General features: G+C 40.0%; 1 protein-coding gene across 6 annotated transcripts in view; it reads left to right on the top strand.

Moving 5' to 3' along the window:
• The first annotated feature begins 3,360 nt into the window (after window positions 1-3,360).
• Window positions 3,361-23,519, top strand: part of cacna1da (calcium channel, voltage-dependent, L type, alpha 1D subunit, a) — a 49,567-nt gene continuing 29,408 nt past the window's right edge. For all 6 annotated transcript variants that reach the window (XM_010771933.1, XM_010771934.1, XM_010771938.1 and 3 more), the window contains exons 1-8: window positions 3,361-3,441; window positions 4,629-4,734; window positions 16,253-16,392; window positions 19,925-20,106; window positions 20,542-20,694; window positions 20,876-21,072; window positions 21,419-21,522; window positions 22,894-23,060. In XM_010771933.1, the coding sequence (XP_010770235.1) occupies window positions 4,672-4,734; window positions 16,253-16,392; window positions 19,925-20,106; window positions 20,542-20,694; window positions 20,876-21,072; window positions 21,419-21,522; window positions 22,894-23,060 (1,006 nt within the window). In that variant the 5' untranslated portion in view covers window positions 3,361-3,441; window positions 4,629-4,671. The remainder of the gene's footprint in view (window positions 3,442-4,628; window positions 4,735-16,252; window positions 16,393-19,924; window positions 20,107-20,541; window positions 20,695-20,875; window positions 21,073-21,418; window positions 21,523-22,893; window positions 23,061-23,519) is intronic.

The raw sequence follows: 23,519 nt of genomic DNA on the forward strand, positions 1-23,519 counted from the left end.
AAGAGATACTGTTTTCTGTCTTAGTCCTATGGTTTATAGTTGAGTGGCTAAACAAAACAAAATTGGTCTTGACATTTGGGGAGGAGTTATTGTCCTGCTGGATGTTATCCTGTCTTTATTTGGTAGTGGGCTACATTCTAATAAATTACCCTTGCTAATCATAGGAATGAATGCCAACTTAAGGGTCTCCCAAGTGTTACTTAAGTTGTGTTATGGTAAATAAATCACTTGGCTTTATAATCATTGTTGTATTGATAAGTTGTCAGTTAATGTGATGTAAGGGATGTTCATATGTTGGCAACACAAAAGCTGTTCTTGGTAATGGGTTAAAACAATAGACTATAGGTTAAAACGTAACAATAAAGCATTAATGAAGTAGTCTTTTTGTTTAACCATTAGGTTCAACCTGTAAACCCTTTTAGAAAGTAAGATCATTTACTAAGCCTTTTTAGTGTCAGATCACTTACAAAATGAACAAATAACCAGGCTCACTGATTTGAGTCTATTCTGTTGCCTTAGTGACCTTCACGTGATTAACGCATGCGGCATGTGACACCCTGTTTTAAGTGGGTCACCTTTTTATCGGTGAGGAGGTAACATTGCGGACATGCCACAGCAGCAACTCCGGATGTGAGGAGGAGAGCTCTGCTGTTCTTTCACTGTTGACTGGCGCCGTGACGGTAAGCAGGCAGCGGACGAGGATGCTCTGTTGTCTGGTGCGCACTCTCCTGTCTCCAGCTCTCCACGATCACCATGGAAGAGCTTAATTAATGCACAGGCTGTATGTATCCCTCCTGCTACCGGAGCTGATGAATTTTACCCCGCTGTTTGAGACCGAACCTGCGTTTCTCGCCCTGGACCCGTGTTAACGAGCGGAGAGGACCTGAGTCATAAAGTCTTCGGATAAAAGGTACAGCACGGTGCGGTTTCTGCTCCACTGACTGAAGTTAGCCTCTTAGCATAGCTGCGTTTTCCTGCATGCAGGCAATGATGATAGCCTTTATTGTCAGAGGACAACCGTTATAATTAAATGGCCACTTTTCTCTCGACGCTGTCATGATTTATGTATTCAGAGGAGGAGATTCATCGCCCTGTCATGAACAATACACGTACATACATTTTAATGGAGTTTGATTTGGGCTGATACCGGGTTGGTACCTTTTTCCACAAACAGAGGTGGGCTCTCTGGTCATGTGGACTGTCCACTATATTAGCCATGAGAGTCAGAGCTTCTCTGATCCAGATTTGTTGTAATAAAGATGCTTTCTGCTGAGCAGCGAGGACCATCTGACGGCTGTGCGATGCTCAATTGTTCACTATGAGCGCCCGGAGTCAGCCTGTCATTTCACATCATTTTTGGGGGGGATTTTACCATTTCCTACCTTGGTGGCGTCCAAGGAGAATTACGAGGACGCTTGATGATGGTTACTTTGTCACGAATCGCTCATGGAAATGTCAGTGTTCATTTTCATCACGGGTGCACGGTCGACGTTGTCGATGCAGCAGTGAAATTAAAATTCCAAAAATAAGCGCATTTGGTAGGCATTGTTCATAAATCGAGCTCACTAGCCTCGGCTACATGAAGACACCATCGTAGCATAAAGGAGATGAAAAGCTGGCTGAATTCACTACATGATGTGCAGTCTTACATCACAGTACCACTCATATCATATTTTCTCTTTGCAATATGAAGATGAATTCTTCTTGGAGCATCACTGCAATGTGACCTTTTCTGTTCCTTCCTCTGCGGGGCCTGCTCAGCAGTTCAAGGACTTACACAACTGATGTGACCAAGAGATGCCTGAGAGTGGCAGGGCTGCATTTAAAGCTTAATTTCCCTTTTGACATCTGCATATTATCTGCTTATATTTTCCCCTCGTATATGTTCAGATTTAGGAAATGTTGGATTAAATACATTTAAAAATGTAATGGCATCAACAGAACCAGGCCAACCTGTTATTTCTTGAACGGTCATCAGCTTCAGTGGCACATTTCATAATTTTCACTGTTTATGAAAACAAACAAGACACATTACAAGTGAAGTGACCTTATTGAATTATCTAGGTTGCATCCTTAAAGAGACTGGAGCAGTTCAATGAGCTGTCCGACTTATTTTCTTTATTCTGCCATCTTTGATATGTGTAGGTCTGTGATCATAACATCAGTTATGTCTAAGCTAAACTAAAACGTTGTTACATAAGTTGTAGCTAGTATTTTTTTTATACACCAATATGAATTACCCCTGCCTTCATCTTTTTACTTCACTATGCTCCTATTGCTTTTGAGACCCTTTGGACCATCTAATGTATTTTATACCTTCTCAGTGCACCTCTGCAGCACAAGCACTGCTGGGAGAGACGTATTTTGATTCAGCTCCATCTTCTAATAGAAACATTACAGTTTGAGCTGGATTAACTTACTTACTTACTTACTTACTTACTTAGTAACTTGAATAAAGAAAACATATTTGATAAAGGCAAGTCAAGCTGTATTAGATAGCACATGTATACGAGGCTTTACACACAGATTTAAAAAAAGAAAGGAGAGAAAAGAAGAAGGGAGAAGATAGGAAGAGGAGATAGCCACTTAATCAACATTATTTGAATGATTTACACAACAAGCATCCAATAGGTCTCAAATGATTATATTACAACCAATGTATTGCATAAGGAGGCCTGTTAAAACATTTGGGGCCACACAATCTAAAGGCAGCTTTATCAGACATTGAACTGACATAATGAACTGAAATATTGGGAATAACTGAAACGTTACCTGAGAGGTCTCAGTAGCTTTGTTGCAGGTCAAACTTATGCATTTGGGTCTTACAAAGCGTTATAAACACGGAAAACAACCTTAAAGTGTGTTGTATTGCATTATGCAAGTTGATGTACTATAGTGATTTGAAGACAAGCAATATCAATTAGTCTTTATTGTTGTAAAACATATTGTTGTGAAATATACTGATGATTTTCTCCCCTTTTTTTCCTTCTCAGAGGCAAACTATGCCAGCAGCACCAGAGTCGCTCCCCCTGGTGACGTGCCAGCTCATTGGTCAGACTGCTCTGCCCTCCTCTAGCCACCCCGTCTACCCTGGCAGATCCATGCTGCTGGATGCTCCTCACAGAGCCACGCCCACACCATGAGCGCCAACGGGCCCGCCCCGGACCCAGCCCCCGTGGCCCCAGAGGCCCCTCCTGCCTCTACCCCTGCCCCTGCTGTGGCCCCTGCCCCAGCCCCTGTGGCACCCCCCGCACCTGTTGCCCTGCCTGCCCCAGCGTCCACTACCATCCCGGTAGGTGCGTTGGCACAGAAGAAGAGGCAGCAGTATGCCAAAAGCAAGAAACAGGGCAGTAACGCCAACAGCAGGCCCCCGAGGGCTCTGTTCTGCCTCAAACTCAACAACCCCATACGCAGGGCCTGCATCAGCCTGGTGGAGTGGAAGTATCCTTAACTGCGGCTTAGTGTGGGGCTGGGTGCATGTGTGGAGATTTGACCAAAGACCAGTACCTGTTCACAGAGCTCAGATTAAGTTGATACATCGATAAGATTGGAAAGCTAATTGGAACCTTTTTGGTTAGCCGATTAATCTTTCAAGGAAAAACACTAAGCGTTATCTGGTTCAATGTGAGACTTGTTTCGTTTGTGTCTGTGGAGATTGAATGTCTTCGGGTTTTGGCCTGTTGGTTGGACACCAAGTGAAATGAGTCTTGAGTTAAACCAGAGCTAATCTTCCAGTATATCATCTGAACCTCTAGTTCAAACAACGCTTTCACTAGGTGCCTTATGGTTTTTACTTTCTTTTGTTCATTTGTTCTTGAACCCATATCCATAGAATAGTGAGGGAGAGCTTAACTGAATGCATTAAACCAATACTGAGCATTTCTGTTTGCTCACATTTTATTTTTGCTTTAAAGATCTATCGAATTACAACTTTAAAGTTAACCTTGCAACCCTTACGGCCACGATGCAGCTGTGTGTCTGGTGGGTTCGTTGCTTAAGCAGATGTTGATATCACAAAATCCATCAGATGTCATAAAGGAGATTGCCTAATGTGAATGGCAAAGAAATATTTCATAATCCGCCTTTGTGTTTCTGTCAAAAAAAAAGGTCAATAGGGATTTAACATCAGCACTCTTTGTGCAATGTAACTGTGCCTGTATCAGCAGTCCAAGTTGTTCTACATGGACTGCATGCAGCAGTGCAGCAGTGTGTTTGTTTTTCTAAAAGTTGTTAATTGAAATATCCTGTCAGTGATCAAAGGAGTGTGAAGAATTGACCATAAGATTAAAACATATTTGTCTACGGAAAGATATAAAGCAATGTAGTTTGGTTGGTTGTTTTAACCAATAATCTATTTTCATGAAGTTGTGCATCAGGACAACGTTTTATTTTTATATTTTACAGAGTTTGTGCTTTGATTTATTACTAATTTTAATATGGAAATTGTTTCTTGGTGTCATCTGGCTAATATGGTAAATCTGCAGATTGAGATATTTTTCGAGAAATACAGATCAAATCATTTAGGAGAAGAATATATCACACATAATAATAACTTCACATGTTGTGCCCATAGTATTTCTTACCTTTTAATAAATCATTTTCGTGTTTTCCTTAACCTTTTTCCTCAGGCCATTTGATATCTTTATATTAATTGCTATTTTTGCCAACTGTATGGCCTTAGCTGTGTATGTACCCTTCCCAGCAGATGATTCCAACTCCACAAACCATGACCTGGTGAGTAGTTTCTACATCACTGTAATAATCTGTTTATTCATTTGGTGCCTGTTGTTCATTGCTGCTACTCAGACTAAAGACTGATTGGTAATGCTCTGCATAATTTTCAGATGAACTCAATGAGTGGAGACCGTGATGGATGGCTTGAATGAATGACTGTTATCAGTTGCGATGTGTGTGATATGTTTGGAAGACAATCTTACAGTAGTTAGATCCTAAAATATACAACCAAATGCTACTTCATAATCCTCTTTCCGTTGACAAAGCTTGATTTTATCCCTTTTTCGAGATGCTGCATACAGATTGTATCTTCAGTATATTGCTTTATGGTGCAGATATGCTGCTGTGCCTATACACAGAAACACTTTGACAACTACCCTCATTGGTGCTTTATCATGTCATAGTTTCCCTGTACTGAGGTTTTATTCAGCTTTCTATTTTTAGCATTTATCGTCATTGCACCACTCTGTGCACCTTGTGCATTTATGTCTGTGTGATGAATTATGGGTGATGTAGTGTTGTAAGCATTGTTCCACAGCTGGGGATGAGTGCACTCTCCAAAAGCCAGACAAACACACAGAATGTGGTCCTTATGAGCAGTATGCAGCTGTAGTGTTCAATGATTCATGTGCAGTTTATTCAGTGTAGACGTTTGAATGTTCTTGAAAGCTTCGTCTGAGAGCAGGACCATGTTAGAGAAATGATTCCAGCCTGCTGTAAAATACCGACCAGAGTGTTTCTCTGAATGTTACGCTGCTCAACCTGCTGTGCTAGATTAGCTACAGCTTCAGTAAAAAGTGTGTCTGGTCTACTTTAAAGAAGTAATGTGTCCTGCTTCTGATGTGGGTGATCTCAGGGTGTTTGTTTACACAGAGGTTGTGCATCAGGGGGAAAGTGGGCCACCTGGGACATTAAAGTGTATGATAAAGTATCATGTACAGTACAGTGTGTTGTCAGGGTTTGCTTGGGAGTGGAAGTAGAAGAGTTGGATTGTCCTAATGGGGTCAAGAGGCAGAAACTTGAACGAGAAGTATGGAACTAGAATCTGGAAAACAGCTTTAGAGACTGGTAGGACACTGCATCTTGCGCCCCTAATGTGAATCAAAGACTATTTTAATACTGCACTAGAGTAGTGACACACACACCAGCTGTCTTTTTCTTTTTTCTTTACGGATGTAGCAACTCCATTGAGCTAAACAGCATTCAGCGACAGATGCCACTCACCAAAGTGTGTCCAGGCCTCAGACTGATAATGAACCATGTGTGTTAGCGTTGACAGTAGCTTTTTTTATACTCGTAACTGACGTATAGCCTCTACCTTCGGGACCTTTTATAGATTTGCAACGCAATCATTATGGAGCCTAACTGCAGTGTTAATAAATCCTGAGCACTCTCAGGAGGCCTGGGAGCGTTTCAATATTCACTCCAGGGATAACTAAATGCCATCAAACTTAATAACTAACATTGCTTGGAAATAATCTACGTTCCACTTCTAATCTGATCTAATATAATGCCACGGAATATTTTGTAATATGTCTGTTGTCTCAACCTGTTGAGGCTTCGCTGTTTAGTATTTGTTACTGGAGTTTATATGTCTCTGTAAACACAAATGTCCGATTGGATTCAGGGATGCACCCATTAAGAAATGCTATAATTTGTGTTTTATCTCTCACACGGTCCAGAACTGAGCTTCATCCTTGATAAGGCTCACATGCAAGTAGAGATGGTAAAACATGTTAATGCTAATGAATTATAATTTCATTGCTTTTTCAGTGGGGCTAAAGTTCAAATGCACAATTGCCTCCTTTATGGATTCTTGTCTGCACTATATGTGTTTTTGCTGATCCTTATACTGATACTTGTCTATTGCTTGCACAGAACTTTGGTTGAATCCTGCAGTGTCAACAATAAATCAGATACCAGAGAGCGAATAATGCAATATATCCCTTTTCAGCAGAGGCTGAACAATAGAATACTTTGTCGGGCAGGTGTGCCAGCTTGGCCTTAGTTGTTCTACAGAACTCGCACTGTAGTCACAGGAGGAGCACTACAGGCAAAAGTGCTGAGCTAGTTTTGCAAAAGCAGCCAGCAGGTAAGGCTGTCGGGAAGATTGCCATCTCACACCGCTCTGCTCCGCAGCCTCACAGGTGGACTGATATGAAACCTGAGGTGGGGTGCTGAGAGGCCTGATGTGTAAAGCAAGGATCACATTATATCACAAGGCTGCTGAGCTCAGCTGCTTTTCACTGAGTAATACATTCAGAAGTGGTGTAACTTTCAGCACCAAGAGAAACAGAAACCTTGAAACAGACAAGCTTACTTCTAGACTCATGGATATGTAGACAGTTTACTTAGTGCGTTCTCATTTAACCTTAACTCTTGAAAGGTAAAACTACTGCATCTGTTCCTCTCCTTGTGCTACACTGTCCACATTGAGTCTATATGTGGTGCAGAGATGCTTTGGGTTAGAACTGTGCAATGCTGCAAAGTCACAGAGGCCTAAATAGCATGAGTCTGCTCGTCTTGTTAGTAAGGCTTGGTTAAATGCAGCAGCTCATTATAAATAGAAAGCAATTTCCTCCTCGGGCTGAACACAGGGCAAAAGATTGGGGTCCTGCTAACACCAGGAGGCACAAGTGAGTAACAGGATGTAGCGAGCTCACACACAGGCACGTAAGAAAACAAACCCTGTCCGGAACTCAGTAACTTCCCCAATATTCTCCTGCTAAGCTTTCTCCTTTCTTGCTCTTCAATTGTTTAGTCATAAGACACACAGCCCATTCTGCATGTGACTGTGTCTCCTCTGCACCCACCTTGTCTAGGGGACAGAAAAAAGTCTGCCTTCACTTTAAGGTCACTTCTAACTTATCTATCTGAGACTCAACACCCCGGGCAGCTCCTGCTGAAGGTAGCTGAGCAAAACAATGACCTTTTCGTGAAGAATATGATTCATACATCTCATCCTTCTGAAGGCAATACAGCGAATTGCGTACGGTATCATGAAATGTTTGCCCATACCACAGTAATTGCATAACTCTGGAGCCGCAGAGATATTTATTTTACTGGGGACAAAAGGACACAAGCATGTAAAGACAAAAATGTCCTTCCACAAACCAATTCAGAGGTCATTTGGAAACCAGCAGAGAATGCACAGCTTTAATCTGTTTCACATTAGGATGCTTTAACACTTCAGGATTTTTTAAATTCATGAATCACTTTGATAAATATTTTTTAAATATGATTGAATGCTAATGACTAAGCGTGTGTAGACATTTGGCTCAGATTGCACAAAAGGTAGTGCTATGATATTGGTTGTTACAAGACATCTTTTATACTCAGATTGTTTGCAAATGGTGGCATGTTCTTCATACTATGACAGCTTTCCTACATTTAAAAAAAAAAAAAAGGATATTATTTTTGCTACATTTGCTGCAACAACTAGCTCAAGTGGTTGAGACAAGAAGAGGTGATGGGGTGGGAGATGGTCATTGTTAACCACTGTCCCCACTGTTTAAGATTAACAAGTGCAGCTTGTTTAGAATAATGACAGTTACATGGCTGTCATCCCCCAGTAATTGAATGTAGTGTTATTGTGTTTTATACTGTGACACACAACCAGACAGCACATCTTTTCTAATGCCATCTTTAATTGAGATGGCAGGCTTTGTACAAATGTTCCACTCATTTTACGACTTGATTATCTTGCAGTTTTACTAAATGCTTTGTGCAAGTGAAAGATCAATGGATTCAACAGAACGAAACTATGCTGAGTAGTAAGTATTTTTTAAACATCAAGTCCTAAAGTTTAAACCACAGTTTTATCCTCAAAAGTTACACTTGCCTGATGCCATAGTGCAACATGAAAGGTATTCCTGTTCTTGTGAGATACATTAAAAGCCCATTTAACATAAAATTGCTCTTAGCTTTAGGAGAATAGCTGTATTTTAATTTTAAATGAATACTTGCTATAGTTTATCAGCTCCATCTAGGTCAGCAGTCAGCAGTTCCAATCTGGTTCAAATGCACTGCAGTTTAACTAATCACATGGATCTATCTGCATTCACCCCCTAACACTTACATCGACAGTCAGTTCACTCATTCACAATTTAACAGCGACTTCAATGAACTCTCAGGCCTGTTACACGACAAGACAAATGCCACACTAAAGTAAAGTGTTGTATATATATATATATATATATATGTTATACTGTAGTTGTGAAATTCACATACTGTGTACTACAAAATGAGCAACTACGATGCAAATACATACTAACAACCATCACAGTGCCAAACTTGTGACTGGCAGCCAATGCCTTTTGACTGATCACAGCCACCAAGTGCTTCAGTGTGACAACTGAGGGGCATGTGCCAGATTGTAGTGGTTTATGTCAGAGATTATCAGAGGCACCATACTGTGAAGTCTTCTGTCTTATCTGATAATACTGTAGGTGCATCAATGATTTCCTTCATGTTACTTTTTCAAACTATTTGAAAGATGCAGATTACGTTCCCCATTTTGCACACGTACTATACATGCGCACTTTGTATTTGTTATTCTCTTGTTTTGAATCGCCTTATAGCAAACATGATATAAAATCCTTTAGCTACTGATGTTGCTGATTGCTACAGTCTTTGTTTTGATGTAGTAATCGTAGCCTGTGGTTCTAGTCTACGCTCTGTGAGTTGATGACATGCATTTCCATGAGGAGTGCTTTATGTGCCAATGTTGTGGCTGCGCGTGTAAAGAATATTGTACATTTGTATGTGGGTGACGAATGAAGCAGTTGGTGGTAAGTGTGTGGGTTTTGCAGTAAAAATCAGTGACTTTCTAAAAAATGTGTTTTTATTATTCGGGGTAAAGTTCCTTACCTTGGTAGTGACGCCACTGGTCTAATTGCATCTGTAACCTAAGCCTAACCATACCTGCATTTCAAGGTGATGCGTAAAATACATTTAACTTTGGACATTTGTGTGAAACAAGTGTCTCTTGTTTTTCTTTTCCAAATCATGCTCATGTTCATTTGCATTTAAAGCTACAGATACAGAATCAGCCCTTTTGAAAGAGGCCTGAAACAGAGGGGTTTATGGGATGCTACAATGCATGATCTGTTTGGTATTTCGAGTCAAACACTTCAGAGACATGTTTTGTATATATCTGAGACCTATAATATATTGATGAAAAACAGTATGATTAAGAGTATCAATACCATCAAATCGTTCAGACAAAAGTGTGGAGAATCAGTCCTGCTGAAACCATCCCTGTGCAGTTTCTGGCCTCTCATCTTCCTCTCTGCTCTTCATCTCATCCTGACATGAAACAGTCATTAGGTTTAGTGGTAATTCAGCTCAGACGTCTTTTCACATTAGATAATGTGCATCTAGAACGGCAGGAGTGTGTATGTAGGCATTTCGTATACACTACCTGGAACCCTGTATGCGGGTCTGTGTGTGCAGCATTGGAAAGTGTGTGGTTCTTTCAGGATGTGTGTGTGTGTGTGTGTGTGTGTGTGTGTGTGTGTGTGTGTGTGTGTGTGTGTGTGTGTGTGTGTGTGTGTGTGTGTGTGTGTGTGTGTGTGTGTGTGTGTGTGTGTGTGTGTGTGTGTGTATAATGGCTGGCACAATCAGCAACGTCTGGACTGTGGACTCCCATAGAGATGATGGTAGAAGTATGTGTTTAGTCACTTAATGTAACTGCTCATTTGGCGCTCACACTAGCACTGTCCCTGCTTGCTATCTTGAAAGTGTATTTCTGCATGTGTGTGCAAGTGTGTGTGTAAGACTGCAAGAGAGAGCAAAGAGGAAATGAGAGCAGTGTTAGCTTTGTGTGGATACAGCAAGTGCAGCCATGATTAAGTGCAACAGCAGAGCATGTGCGTCAAATGGGCCTTCTTAAAGGAGAATCACAGAAGATTTCTATGAACCAAATATATATATATATTTTTTACTTTGCAGACTTTTCCAATCTGTGTGTGTGAGGGAGACTGAAGTCGACAGAGTGAGAGCAATGAATTTAACATGCGAAGCCTGATAACTGAGTATGAAACCAAATCATAATGGGAAGAGTTGTTGAAGAGACAATAAAGAAAACCTGCAAACCCAAATATAGCAGGGGAGGTACATGTTAGCTACAGTTATCTTCCTTTCCTTATCATGGCATGCGGATATTATAATAAGACAGATACTGAATTGAATGCATCGAGTCAGTAATCCAATATTTTTTTGTGTAAGCATATTTGAAAGTCTTGTTCAATGCATGCTTGAGCCAAAAGCTACAAGGGAGGAATTTCAATAAAAGTGAAGAGCCGAGCTGATTGGTTGACGTGCAGCGTTGAGCTGAAGAGCTGAACTTTGTCTTCTGGGATCTTACTTCAATTTCCTGAGTTTTGATTTGGTTTTCATGCCATATATCATATTGTCTTCCTTACATAAAGTGTGTGTGTTTATGTGTTTGTCTATATTTGTAATAGAGAAAATAGTGTGTAAGCTTGACTGAAATGGAAATTCATGAGAAAGCTTTATTCCCCCTGAGGTGATGCATTCAGGTCCATTACCTCCCTCTTCTCTTCACTGCAGTCACATGACCTCAGCAGATTGAATTATATTGGCTCGTCTGCACAGGTCGCTTTAAAATATGTTTAATGTAGTAATAAAGCTGCAGCATTTTTCTAACTGAGAACATTTTCATTCTACAACTACATCAATTGTGTAGATCGTGTTACTTAGCAATACATCACAGAGCTTATGCAAGAAATATTCAGTGTGATGTCTTCTTTCTTTGCTAAGATACTGGTAGTGTGGGTATACTTAAGATGACCTGCACATGTAGTGTTTTTCTTGGCAGTGTGACATCCACATCCTCACACTACTCCTGCCCACCCCCACAGTACTTCACATACCACCCACAAATACACGTGTATGTAGATATACATTTATATATATATATAAACACGTGGATCATCATGACATTAGAACAGATGAGGTATATATCACATTTTATTTTGTCATATAATTGCTGGATTTCAAGACATTTCGCTGCTCTTTTTTATCTTTTATTATTGAATTTAGTCAGCAGTTTAAAAGATTTGAAAATTGAACAATGAAATTCAATGTAGAGACATGCATAATCACAGTCTATTTCTTGTTAAGAACTACCAGGAAATGATATGCGAACGGTAATAAAATGTCAAATTCTTGAAAGTAGGATCAGCTGTTATGGTAATGCAACAGGCCTTAAGATTAACACAAACCACATGCATAACACACACAAAAACATGCATCCCAACGTAGCCTGCACACTCAAACACATGTATTTACTGTGCAAACCTGCAGGAGTAGGCGGTGAAGAAGCACTAAATGCCTGGTGTGGCTGGATGGCACTGACTGATCTCTACAGACAGGGGAAGGAAAGAGAGTTAGCGAAGGAAATGAGAGCACATGGGGGAGGGAGAATGATGTGGAAAGTCCTACAGAATATACGTCTGCTTATTGTGTGCAGGATCAGATCCAAAATGACATTATAACGTTTCTGTGGCACTCTGAGGTCTGCTCTCAAACTGTCCCGTGGCTGCCAGCTGCACAGTGCACGTCATGGTCTCTCTGTGTGTTGGTTGTATGTGCTGACTGTGTGGACTCTCCGCTGCACTATATATGGTTTTTGTTGACATTGGTATTATAGCTCGTAATTTGTTGTGTTTGCTCTGCTTGTAAGCGCTCTGGTCGCACACAGATATCAAACATGCATGATGTCACTGTGACTCATGGGAATATGGCCTCGCCACCACACGCTCAGATGTGGCTTTTCTTACACGCACATGTAGCAACACTCAGGTGATCATGTAATAAGAAAATAAGAAATACATGTTACAGGCTGCAGAATGCATTTGTTAGCATAAATTAGAGCTGCAGCAATAAGTTTAATGTATTGAATTTCACATTAAAACTTTGAGACATTTATTTTAAGAAATTACAGAAATGATCTGCTTTTCAACTTCAGATTTGTCATCTGCTCTGAACTGCTCTGTTTTTGGTTTGGACTGTTGGATTGCAGTAAACTAGAATTACATCAATTAGTGCTTTGTAAAATTGCAATAAACATCTTTCACTGACATTTATAGAGCAGAAATATTATTTACAAAATACTCAATAATGAAAATAGTCTAGTTTCAGCCCCAACTAATATACTGTATTACTGTATTGGCATTATGGTTTTTATCATCCTCATTTTTCCAATTCACTGTCGTGCCCTTAATGAGATATATATTTAATGGCTGCAGGCCTCTTTCAAATGTTGTCATGACTTACTGTCCTACCTATTTTAAATTATTAATGTGTTTTGTTTTTTAAGCACAATCTGAATATTTTAATTTGATTATTTTAGTCTTTTCTGAGCACAAAATAACTCTGTGTTGTATAGATTACATTGACCTGGCTGATATAAAGGAACGGGACATATCTGGTTAGGAAGCAATCATGAACATCATGGACAGTGTTTCATGTTCAACGTATTTTCATATCTTGAATCCAAAATATTCAACACTGTGATTAGTTTTCGTGTATCACAGGAGGCTGCCGTTTTAAACAGACTTTATGTAGATGATACAATATAATGAATAAATAAACAAGAAAAAGGTGTCGTCTTGTATTTTCATGACGCCATTTCCACTGTTTATTAGTGTGCACAAAATGTAATTGGTGCTTTGTGTGTGTAGTCTGGAAGAAGATAAACGGAGCCTCATGGGCATTGCACAAAGGCCCATCTGAATTCTTAATAGGTTTACATTGCTTATGTCCGCATGGCTCAGTCATATGGCCAGTTATGTAGAAGAATGCATGGTTGAGCGGGTTAGCCTCCTTTGTCCTATGGTGATGTGAGTGTGTGAGATGAACTGAGATGTGCATGAACACAAGAATGTCTCCCTGTGGCAGGGGAGGGTCTGCAGTGCTGTGGGCGTTGAGGACGGACATATATAATGGCGTGTTGTTTCCTGCTCTGCATGAATTTATAATGTGCTGTTAGCGTGCATTTGAATACATAAGCATGTGCTGTATACTGAAGGACTGCCTGTGTGAGCGCTTGTTGTATTATGTTGTTTGTGTATACAGAATATAAGCAAGTGATGTAAACACATAAACTGCTTATTGTTTCATATACTGTATGAGAAAAGAGAATATACTACTGTAAGTCTCTTTTCAGCACAAATAAACTGGGATGAGTCATAGATATTTATGGTCATTCCCAAAGGCTTCGTTTTTCACTCTTTCTCTTTCTGTGGCTATCCCTCGTTCTTTTTCTGCTTGCAGTTTAACATGCTGATGATTGAATACATTGCTGGTTAATTGAGAGGGAATGGTTATCAGTTGCTATTATATTAAATATGCTTTCTCGAACCAGGAAGTGGCAATTTGCATAAATGAATTGTGGCTTGGAAAGCTAAATCTGTTCTGACAAAGAATTTCTGCTTTCCATATTTGCTCAATTATTACTCAATTACTGACCAAACACGAGAAAGAAACATGTAATTCTTAAGATCTTTGGCAGGCGAAGAAAAGGCTCAATCATTTTAGTTTATTTTGGAATGAATCCTCATTTTTACCAACCGTTTCCTGCAGCAGCTGTTAGGTCCTTTTTGTTCAAGAAATACTTGTCATTGTTCACATTTCTCTCCGTCACTTCCTTTCCATCCCTGTTGGTATGCATCTTTCTGTTCTCTGTGCTCCCTGAGGCCTAAGCATGCTCCGGCACAGAGGCAGCAGCCACAAGCTTAACTCAACCTTTTACTTCAGTAACAAAGAGGCTCGTGTCTCCTATTCTGGGCTAAGTGCTTCTCACAATCTGCAGTAAACTGTTGGGAAAACGAGACCCGCAGCCCAAAGCGTTGATGGTGTCTGCAGAGAACACACGGATTAAGGACTCTCTTAAGTGGAAGAAGTTTTATTTATATATATATATATATATATATATATATTGTATATTTGTGTGTGTATAATAAGAACCCTTGCTCTTCCCATGTGAAAAGTCAAATGGCAGTTTGTATTGAGAGACGTATACTGTACCAGCTTGCGTGCAGAGTTTACGTTGACCTGTCTCATGCATAAAGGATGCTTCTCTCTGGTTTCATATCTCCAGAGAGGTCCCAGGACTGTCCTAAATAAGACGAGTCACCCTGTGGCGTGTCCACCATCAACCTCTCACACATCCCTGTGCACTAACATGCACACCCTCCTTTTATCTAGCAACGTGTGCCTCTGTAGTAAGCCACACTCCTAATCGACCTCAACCTGATGGCTTTTTGTTCTCGTGTTCTCTCTGTCTTTGAAACAACCGCAGAGAGGCGTAATGCTGAGTTACATCACTGGTTCCAGTACATACTGTCTAAAAACAAAAGTGTGTTTGACCTTTTTTTCTTTTATTCTCTCGGATATATCCATACAGGGAGGGAGATTTTTGACCGGATGTTCAGTTTAGTGAATCTCTGTTCTTCACCATATAATCCTATTTGTGCTTATTTGTGCTTTTTCTTTTGGTTATTCTACAATTTTGAGTTGCAAAAGATAACCGTCTGACAAGGCCTATGCAAAGCCAAGCATCTTTTACCTTTTCTAGCATATTTTCAATAAATCTCCCTAGCTTAAACCAAAGAAACATAACGATGCAGGCTCAAAAAGTTCATCAGTGGTCAGCTGTATGCCACTTTTTTCTTTGTGGTCTGTTCAATAGCAAAACAAATTAATTGACCCAAAAGGCGAAACAGCTTCATTGTAATTTGGAGGTTAAAACACTAAACAAAAAAACACTGATGTTCCTCCCTTTCTTTCCTGGCTTGAAATATTATCGTGTAACTGAAGGTTTCTCTTGTTGTCATGGCTATTAAAGTCTTCTGTGAATATTTGCTGAGACATTTTCGGAAAGTGTGAGAACCGAATCAGATCAGAATGAGGTCGAGACAAGGTGAGATTTGGCTGCTCTGGTTAAACAATTATGTTTTTCTCTTTTTGAATTGATTGTACTTTGAAATGTAAATCACTCGTAAAACCAGTCATCCTCCTTTTCTTGGGCTCAGCCTGCTTCACTAGCTCTTCCACTAAATACCATATTTGTTGAAGCCTTCCTCATTGCAGCCATGTGAGTGACTGGCATTTGGGAAACAACATGCAACTCTTCTATTTTGCTTCGGTTTGATGCATTCAAATGCTATGTCAATATCACATTGTGTTACGGATTGAACAAACATGGTAATGTTTTCGATAATGGCACACAATTAACAGCATTATTTTGCACATTTTTCACTCCCGTTTGTAAAGTTGCTTTGTCTTTTCTCTTTCGGTACATTCATGAATACTACAGAGCTGGATTTAAATGTTTACACCAAATGTTTGTATATGTTTGTGTCTGTATGCTGCTGTATTTGTGCTTCAGTGTTTGTTCCTGTGTGCATGTTATTAATGCCATGCTTAATAATCCATCATATGTAGTTCCTATAAAAAATCTATTCTTCTTCTATTTTCTGTGTGTCTGCAGGAAACAGTCGAGTATGCCTTCCTCATCATTTTCACAATTGAGACCTTTCTGAAGATTATCGCTTATGGTTTGGTGATGCACCAAAACGCTTACGTGAGAAACGGTTGGAACATGCTGGATTTCGTCATTGTCGTCATAGGGTAAGTCATCGAGTTTAGATATTTCAATATACTGAATCTGAAAGTAAACAATGTATTTGATTAAAATTAGTTCCTGCTTCATTTGGCATCAAGCCAGCTGAACGATGTGTCGTAAATCATGAGGTTTTGTGATTTGCACATTGATCTCAGTTTGACAGCTGCCGTTGACAGTGTTTCTGAGAGGCAGTCAGTATTAAAGTGAAAGTTGCTTAAGCTTCTGTTCCAAGCGACCAAGTGCTAACAGAGACCCTCATACACCCACAGTGTATGACCCAGAAAAGACAGAGAGAATAAATCAGAGCTTTACCACCACTGGAGTGAGTCACCATCTCTCCATACTTCATCTCTTCTCCAACACTCCCTCTCCTCTCCTCTCCTCTCTTCTCCCACTCTCCCATCCTGCTTTGCGTTGTCTCTGCAGCTCTTTCTTATACTTCCCCCTTCCATTTTGATCTTGAACGTCATGCTTTACACTTCCCCACCTCAATCCCCCCCTCTTCCTTATCCCGTGCACACTCTGCTCTCGTTATCTTCATCCTTATCGCAGCGTCTCTTTTTTTCTCCTCTATCTTCCTTCCTCTCTCTCCTCTCCTACACACAGTCCAGTGGGTAGCTAGGTCAAATCTCTGTCTGTATGCAGCATGCAGGGCTGATCTGCCATGCAGTCAAATGCAAAGACGTCTGCTATGGAGATCGACCGCTGCAGCTAAATCACTGAAATGACACACTGGAATAATACTGCCAGTATTCAAACATAGCTTTGTCAATATGGCTTTATAAATGTATGCTATAAGGTCAAGGTTCAGCCTACATTCAGCCTATAGGGAGGGGTTGGAGTTTCAGCTGTGCTTTTACTAGGGCTTGAATGCAGTTTTTTTTAAATAATGCTCTTGTTAGAGAGAAATATGTTTAAATGCAAGTTAAATAAGACATGTAAGGTCTGATGTTACGATAAAAAGCCTTTTACTTTTAATCAAGAAAAGAGCCATACCCAAATGGAAAGATTTATTAAAACTATTTTTGTATTACATGTATAATAAAGAGGGTGTAAGAAATATAAAATGGCTCTGCAACAAAACAAATAGTAACAGTAAGGTCATGAAAACAAATATTTATTGAATTGAACTTACAAAAGTGACATTTTTCATTTTGAGGGTGGATTAGTGGAGGTGAGTAATTATCAGATACGATTTTTCTTTACTTGTATCATTCCAGTTTATTTAAAGCTCTTAAAGGTGACCTATCATGCAAAATGAACTTTTGTACGTCTTTTATACACGCATATGTGTCCCCGGTGTTCCAGGGAACTCACCAAGTGTCAGAAAACACAACCCTCTCTATTTTCCTCCATACCCAAATCTCTAAAAAAAAGGGGCTGCAACGGATCTGATAGACTGATCCAGATTTGAACACTTCTATGACGTCACAGAAGTGGCGCTACGGCTATTGGGCCAACTCCACCAATCAGGAGGAGACAGCCACAGACATTGCCGTTGGAAAGCGCTGGAGACGCTGTAGTTGATATGCCAGGCCTGGTGTGTGTGGTGTTCTCACAGAATCAGCCCATGCAAAGACAGTGTTAAATTGAGCGAAATGAGGAATGGCTAAAATGCATGATCTGTTTGGTATTTTGAAAAATAAAATGTATAAATATGCCTTATATAGGTATGGTCCTACAGTACACTATATTATTCAAATATAGCATGATAGGTGCACTTTAAACTAAACTAAATGATACTTTTTCATTAACAATTAATTACTGTATGTACTGAGATGGTACTCCAACTAACCTTTATGCAGTAGAAGGATTGTTCTAATCTTCTCTTCCTGAAAGCTGGTGAACATACAGTACCTAGTGTAGCAGACTACTCTACATTTCTACTTTACAACTTTGAACACTAATGTTGTGCACAAATATGTGTTTTTTTGTTTCACCATGTACTCAGAACCATGAGTAAAAAAGAAAAGGATGTATAGTTTTTCAAGTTTTTTCATTATTTTCTGCACAGCTTTTTAAAATCAATTAGCAGTTTTTTTAAACAGAAATTAATTAATTTTGAACCATTGGATGCCTAAAATAGAAGAAACTAATGAATGAAGCTCCTCAAACACAGTAAGCGCTGTACACAAAATGAATAATTGTAAAGTGATTTGTTGTTAACGGGTTGAACCGGTTTAAACCACTTGATGTGAGGATACACTTTGTTAACCTAAACAAGCATTACATTCATGAGGCTGGATCTCCTTAGGAGTAGGAGGAGTAAAAAGGAGGTAAAAGGTGTCGATATGTTTTCCTTTGAACATGACTGGATGAGTAATGATACCCCGGTGGCACATGGGCAGTCTTGCAGCTGTGACTCAGTTCAACATAAGTCTGAGCAGACTGCGCTCACAGGCCCTCAGAACTCCTTCCCATCGGCAGCTCCATTCACCGCCTTTAGTGCACAGCTCTGATGTGATGTGTCCAGATGATTTCCCCTTTTGGCTAGGTGAGGAATGTCTGACTGACTGTGATGCAGTGACCTCTTTAAAGGTTTTTTCACTGTTTCCCTTTTTAGGCCACTTTTGAAAACATTATTTTGCCGTATTTATACTTTCATTGGCATAGATATTGAGACAAAAGGGGTAAAATACTGCTGTAATGCACTTTCAGCCTCAGCCATGACTTTATATTGAAACAAAACGTGTGTTACAAACACTATGAATATGTGGAAGCTACTACTACAGTGTTAACTTCCCATTTTATATACTATTTATTAACATTATCAGTGCATTGTATTCAGCTTTCTCCGCTGTAGCACTCTCAAAATGCATCCTGGTGATATCAGTATGGTTTGTGGGTGGCTGTAAAGTAAACTGATGACACATGCTACATTATAGTTTCACAGCTAAATGATGCTTTGAGGTATCCACAATTCAATTAAAACCCTCTCAGCCAGGAATTAATTTAAGCTTCAGATGTCTCAGAAGGTTTTGTAAATGTTTTCAGCCTATGGTATTATTATAGAGTCCCAGAATTACAATATATTATGTGCGAGAGAACTTCCTATTGGTTGATTCAGTCATTAGGTTACCACCCTAAAAGCTTGATTTATCAGCTGTTAAGCTAACCACAATTTATTAGCTGTGTCATGAGATACAATATGTTACAGTTAATACAATTAGTTAAGGAAGTAAATGTAAAGTACCTAAGTATGAATAAAAAGTTGTATTAATTAATAATTTGTAATGGAAATGATTGAATGTGTGATTATGGATGATACAAAACAGTCTGTTTTCTTTGGTAATTCTTTATAATAAGGGTGCAGATCTTAAATTAATGAAGGATGTATTATGAATTCATGTCGTTCACCATTGACAAACCACCACTGGACCATGACAAAGTAGTTGCCGATTAATTTTCTGTCTGTAAACTAATTATCGATTAATAGACTGACTGAGCTCGGATACATATCAGCAAACACGTTGTTGTATGTCATACAGCATGTTTTCCTCAGCAGACTCATAGTGTGAGGTTTTTGTGTTCTCACAGACTCTTCAGTGTTGTCTTGGAGCTTTTGACCAAAGAAGATAAGGTAGAAGTTGAATTAGAAGGAGAAATCAACCATCCGTCAGGGCATGGTCACGCAGGAAAACCCGGAGGTGGATTCGATGTTAAAGCCCTTCGAGCCTTTCGTGTGCTGCGACCCCTGCGGCTGGTCTCAGGAGTTCCCAGTGAGTACTGAGCTGAACCCACACACAGACAACTCTTACCCAACACATACAGTTTACCACCTATTTTCTGTTTATATTGTTTAATGATCCTAGCCGGTCCTTTTTAATAGTGAGTTTAAGGTTTATATATTATCAGTCCGGATGGAGATGGTTTTGAATGCAGGGCTTTTACTTTGGGTGGAGTATTTCATGGTAGTGTGCCATTAATACGTTTACTGAAATAACAGATCTGAACACTTTTTCACCACTGCATATTTAATGGTGAATGTTGTGTACAAAATGTAGATTTCATATTTTGAAATGTAAACCATCATGATTGTATTTGCAGTAATCACAGGGATAGAGAGTGGTAGAAAGTAGAAGCAGCTGGATTGTATTACTGTGCAAAGTGCAGCCAAGCTCCATATAAAATGTCTCTTGTTCTGCCTTGCTTAGGTTTACAGGTGGTATTGAACTCCATCATTAAAGCCATGGTCCCTCTGCTCCACATTGCCCTCCTGGTCTTGTTTGTCATCATCATCTATGCTATTATTGGCCTGGAGCTTTTCATCGGTAAAATGCACGCAACCTGCTTTATTCCTGGCGTGGGTAAGCCCTCTTGATGAGTACACCTTCTACTTTACACATCTCATATATATCTGCACATTTTACAGTCTTGCTAGAAAGTTGTTTGATTACTCCAAATACTGTGTGAGACCCCTGTTTAAAATAATCAAATATTTAAAAAACAGCAATTTCCCACAATTCTGATGATGCTCTCGTTCTATAGACACGATAGCAGAAGAGGAACCAGCTCCATGTGCGATCTCAGGGCACGGGCGCCAATGCCCCATCAACGGCAGCGTGTGCAGGGAAGGCTGGCACGGTCCAAACGGAGGCATCACCAACTTTGACAACTTCCTGTTTGCCATGCTCACAGTGTTTCAGTGTATCACCATGGAGGGCTGGACGGACGTGCTGTACTGGGTGAGTCTCTGCCTTCCCAGTCCAATATCATGTGACTGCCAGCCGGCTTCAGATCACATCAGACCAACATGTGACTGACATTGTGATGGTGACGCTGCTGAAAACGTCTTGAGGCAGCTCTTATCACTCTGATATGATTGATTGAATAAAAGATTGAATGCATTCAATAACTCACAACAAAAACAATAATATGCTGTCGTGCTACTTTTAATACTCCTGCATGATCTCTATTCTTCTTCATCTGAAGAAAAAGCTGTTCTATTTTTTCCTTTAACAGTTTGTTTCACTCTTTTCTTCCTCTCTTCCCACTCCTCTCCTTCCTCTGTGCCTATGCTTATTTCTCCAGATGAACGATGCTATGGGCTTAGAGCTTCCATGGGTTTACTTTGTCAGTCTTGTGATCTTCGGCTCCTTTTTCGTTCTTAACCTGGTTTTGGGTGTGTTGAGCGGGTAAGCACTTTCCTCTCTTTGCAAACAGAGACCTTCTGCCTGATGTCAGGCTGGAGGGTCTCTGCCCTTTGTGTTTCTGTCTGTTAACCGCCTACTTTTGGCTCCTGTAGGTCAATGACGCCATCGGCTTCGGAACACCCTGTGTTTATTTTGTTACCCTGATCATACTGGGATCCTTTTTCGTGTTAAACCTTGTGTTAGGTGTGCTAAGTGGGTAAGAGGAAATTCGTGCAGTGGTTTTGGAGTGCAGTGTGCAAAGCGTGTGCAGTGTTTTTTTGTGCACTCTGGCACTGCTTACTATTGAGTTTTAGCCTATAAATAAGTAAGGCTGTGCTGCAGAGTCTTGAGATGTAAGGATCCTGACAATCTTTATGCACAAATATTAAGATATTATACCCTGCTTTATCTATTCTGTGTTAAGACCACAAGATAAATTAATATTCTCTCTCAGGCGTTCTTTTCTGACATCTGTTGGCATAAAAAGAATCACGTCCTTTCCGCGGCAACTGCAAAGTGAGCGTTTCTTCTCCCTCCCCGTCCTCAAACCCACCCAACCTCCTGAGAGAGAAATTAATCTTATTCCTCGCCCTTCACTCCCTCTGCGCTCCTAAGCTCTCTCAAACCCCAGTTTGCTTCCCCAGCTCTGTGGAGTGGGGGTGGGGTATTACAGTAGAATTAACTCTGGATGGTTGACCAGCCTGAAAACCCAGATTTCAAAAAATAAAAAATCCAACAAGGTTAACAGAATCATCAACACAGACACTTGCAGTCTCTTTCTTTAGATTGGCATAATTTATTGTTCAGCTTCCTAAATGCCTTGCTTTTTTTCTTTTTTAATTATCACAGTTTAATACATATTTCTCTCAGTAATGCTATATCTCAACATTCACTGAATATATTTACACACCGTCTTTGGGATCCCCACATATTTTAGTTCCAACGGTCTTTGTTTTATATAATCTTTGAATTCAGATGCTGTGCAAATGTTTTGTGTGTCTTGAAACCATCTGTCCACCTAAATTGCCTTTTCTGTATGATTAAGACGCTCGCCTGAAGGATACACTACTGTACTGTCGGGATCTAAATATAGTGCTGTGTTCGCTTTCAAAGGTGTACAACTCCCTCCAGTGGCTAGGGTTAAAACAAACACACAAGGCATTTAAAAGCTGGGATTTACGTATGTGAATATGTAGATAATATTTATTAAATGTAGTGAAAATATCATAATAATGCATATTGATTAATACAGGAAGGAAGACTGTTCCATTGCATGTTGAAAAACATAATTTTTTCCTGTGTGTGTTTTTTGGTCATTCATGCACTCTTTTGTATGTGTTCCTGTTTGGTCTGTGTGTCCCTCTGCAAACCCAGAGAGTTTTCCAAGGAGAGAGAGAAAGCCAAAGCCCGGGGAGACTTCCAGAAGCTGCGGGAGAAGCAGCAGCTGGAGGAGGATCTGAAGGGTTACTTGGACTGGATCACTCAGGCCGAGGACATCGACCCGGACAACGAGGATGAGGCCGATGAAACCAAGCGCAACCGTAAGCACCTTCTCCCATTCCTCACAGAAAACACTGCGCTAGCATCTCAAGAGCCCTTCAATACTACAAACTGATCGAGTCTGTTAGGGCCACATTGAGAAAATCTATCCCGCAGTTATTGGTGGGTTGTGAATTATTATTATATATAGCAGGGGTTCCCAACCTGGGGGGCGCGCCAAAGATCGCAGGGGGGGCGCGCCAAAGATCGCAGGGGGGGGGCGCGCCAAAGATCGCAGGGGGGACGCCAGGCCTCAGATGATTTGAGGCCAAATATCATATTTAGATTTTTTTTTTAAAATTTTTTTACATATACCGTAATTGTAACGCAATACATGATTGTCACTAAATGCCTTGTCTCTACATTACAATAACATATAAAAAATAATTGATTAATTAATTTGAATACAAATTCAAGTTAATAGCTATTATAGGCATAAAAAGACAGAAATGTATAATTCT

The sequence above is a fragment of the Notothenia coriiceps genome, unplaced genomic scaffold (genome assembly GCF_000735185.1).
Source record: "Notothenia coriiceps isolate Sejong01 unplaced genomic scaffold, NC01 NC01_scaffold00010727, whole genome shotgun sequence".
Classification (NCBI taxonomy): domain Eukaryota; kingdom Metazoa; phylum Chordata; class Actinopteri; order Perciformes; family Nototheniidae; genus Notothenia; species Notothenia coriiceps.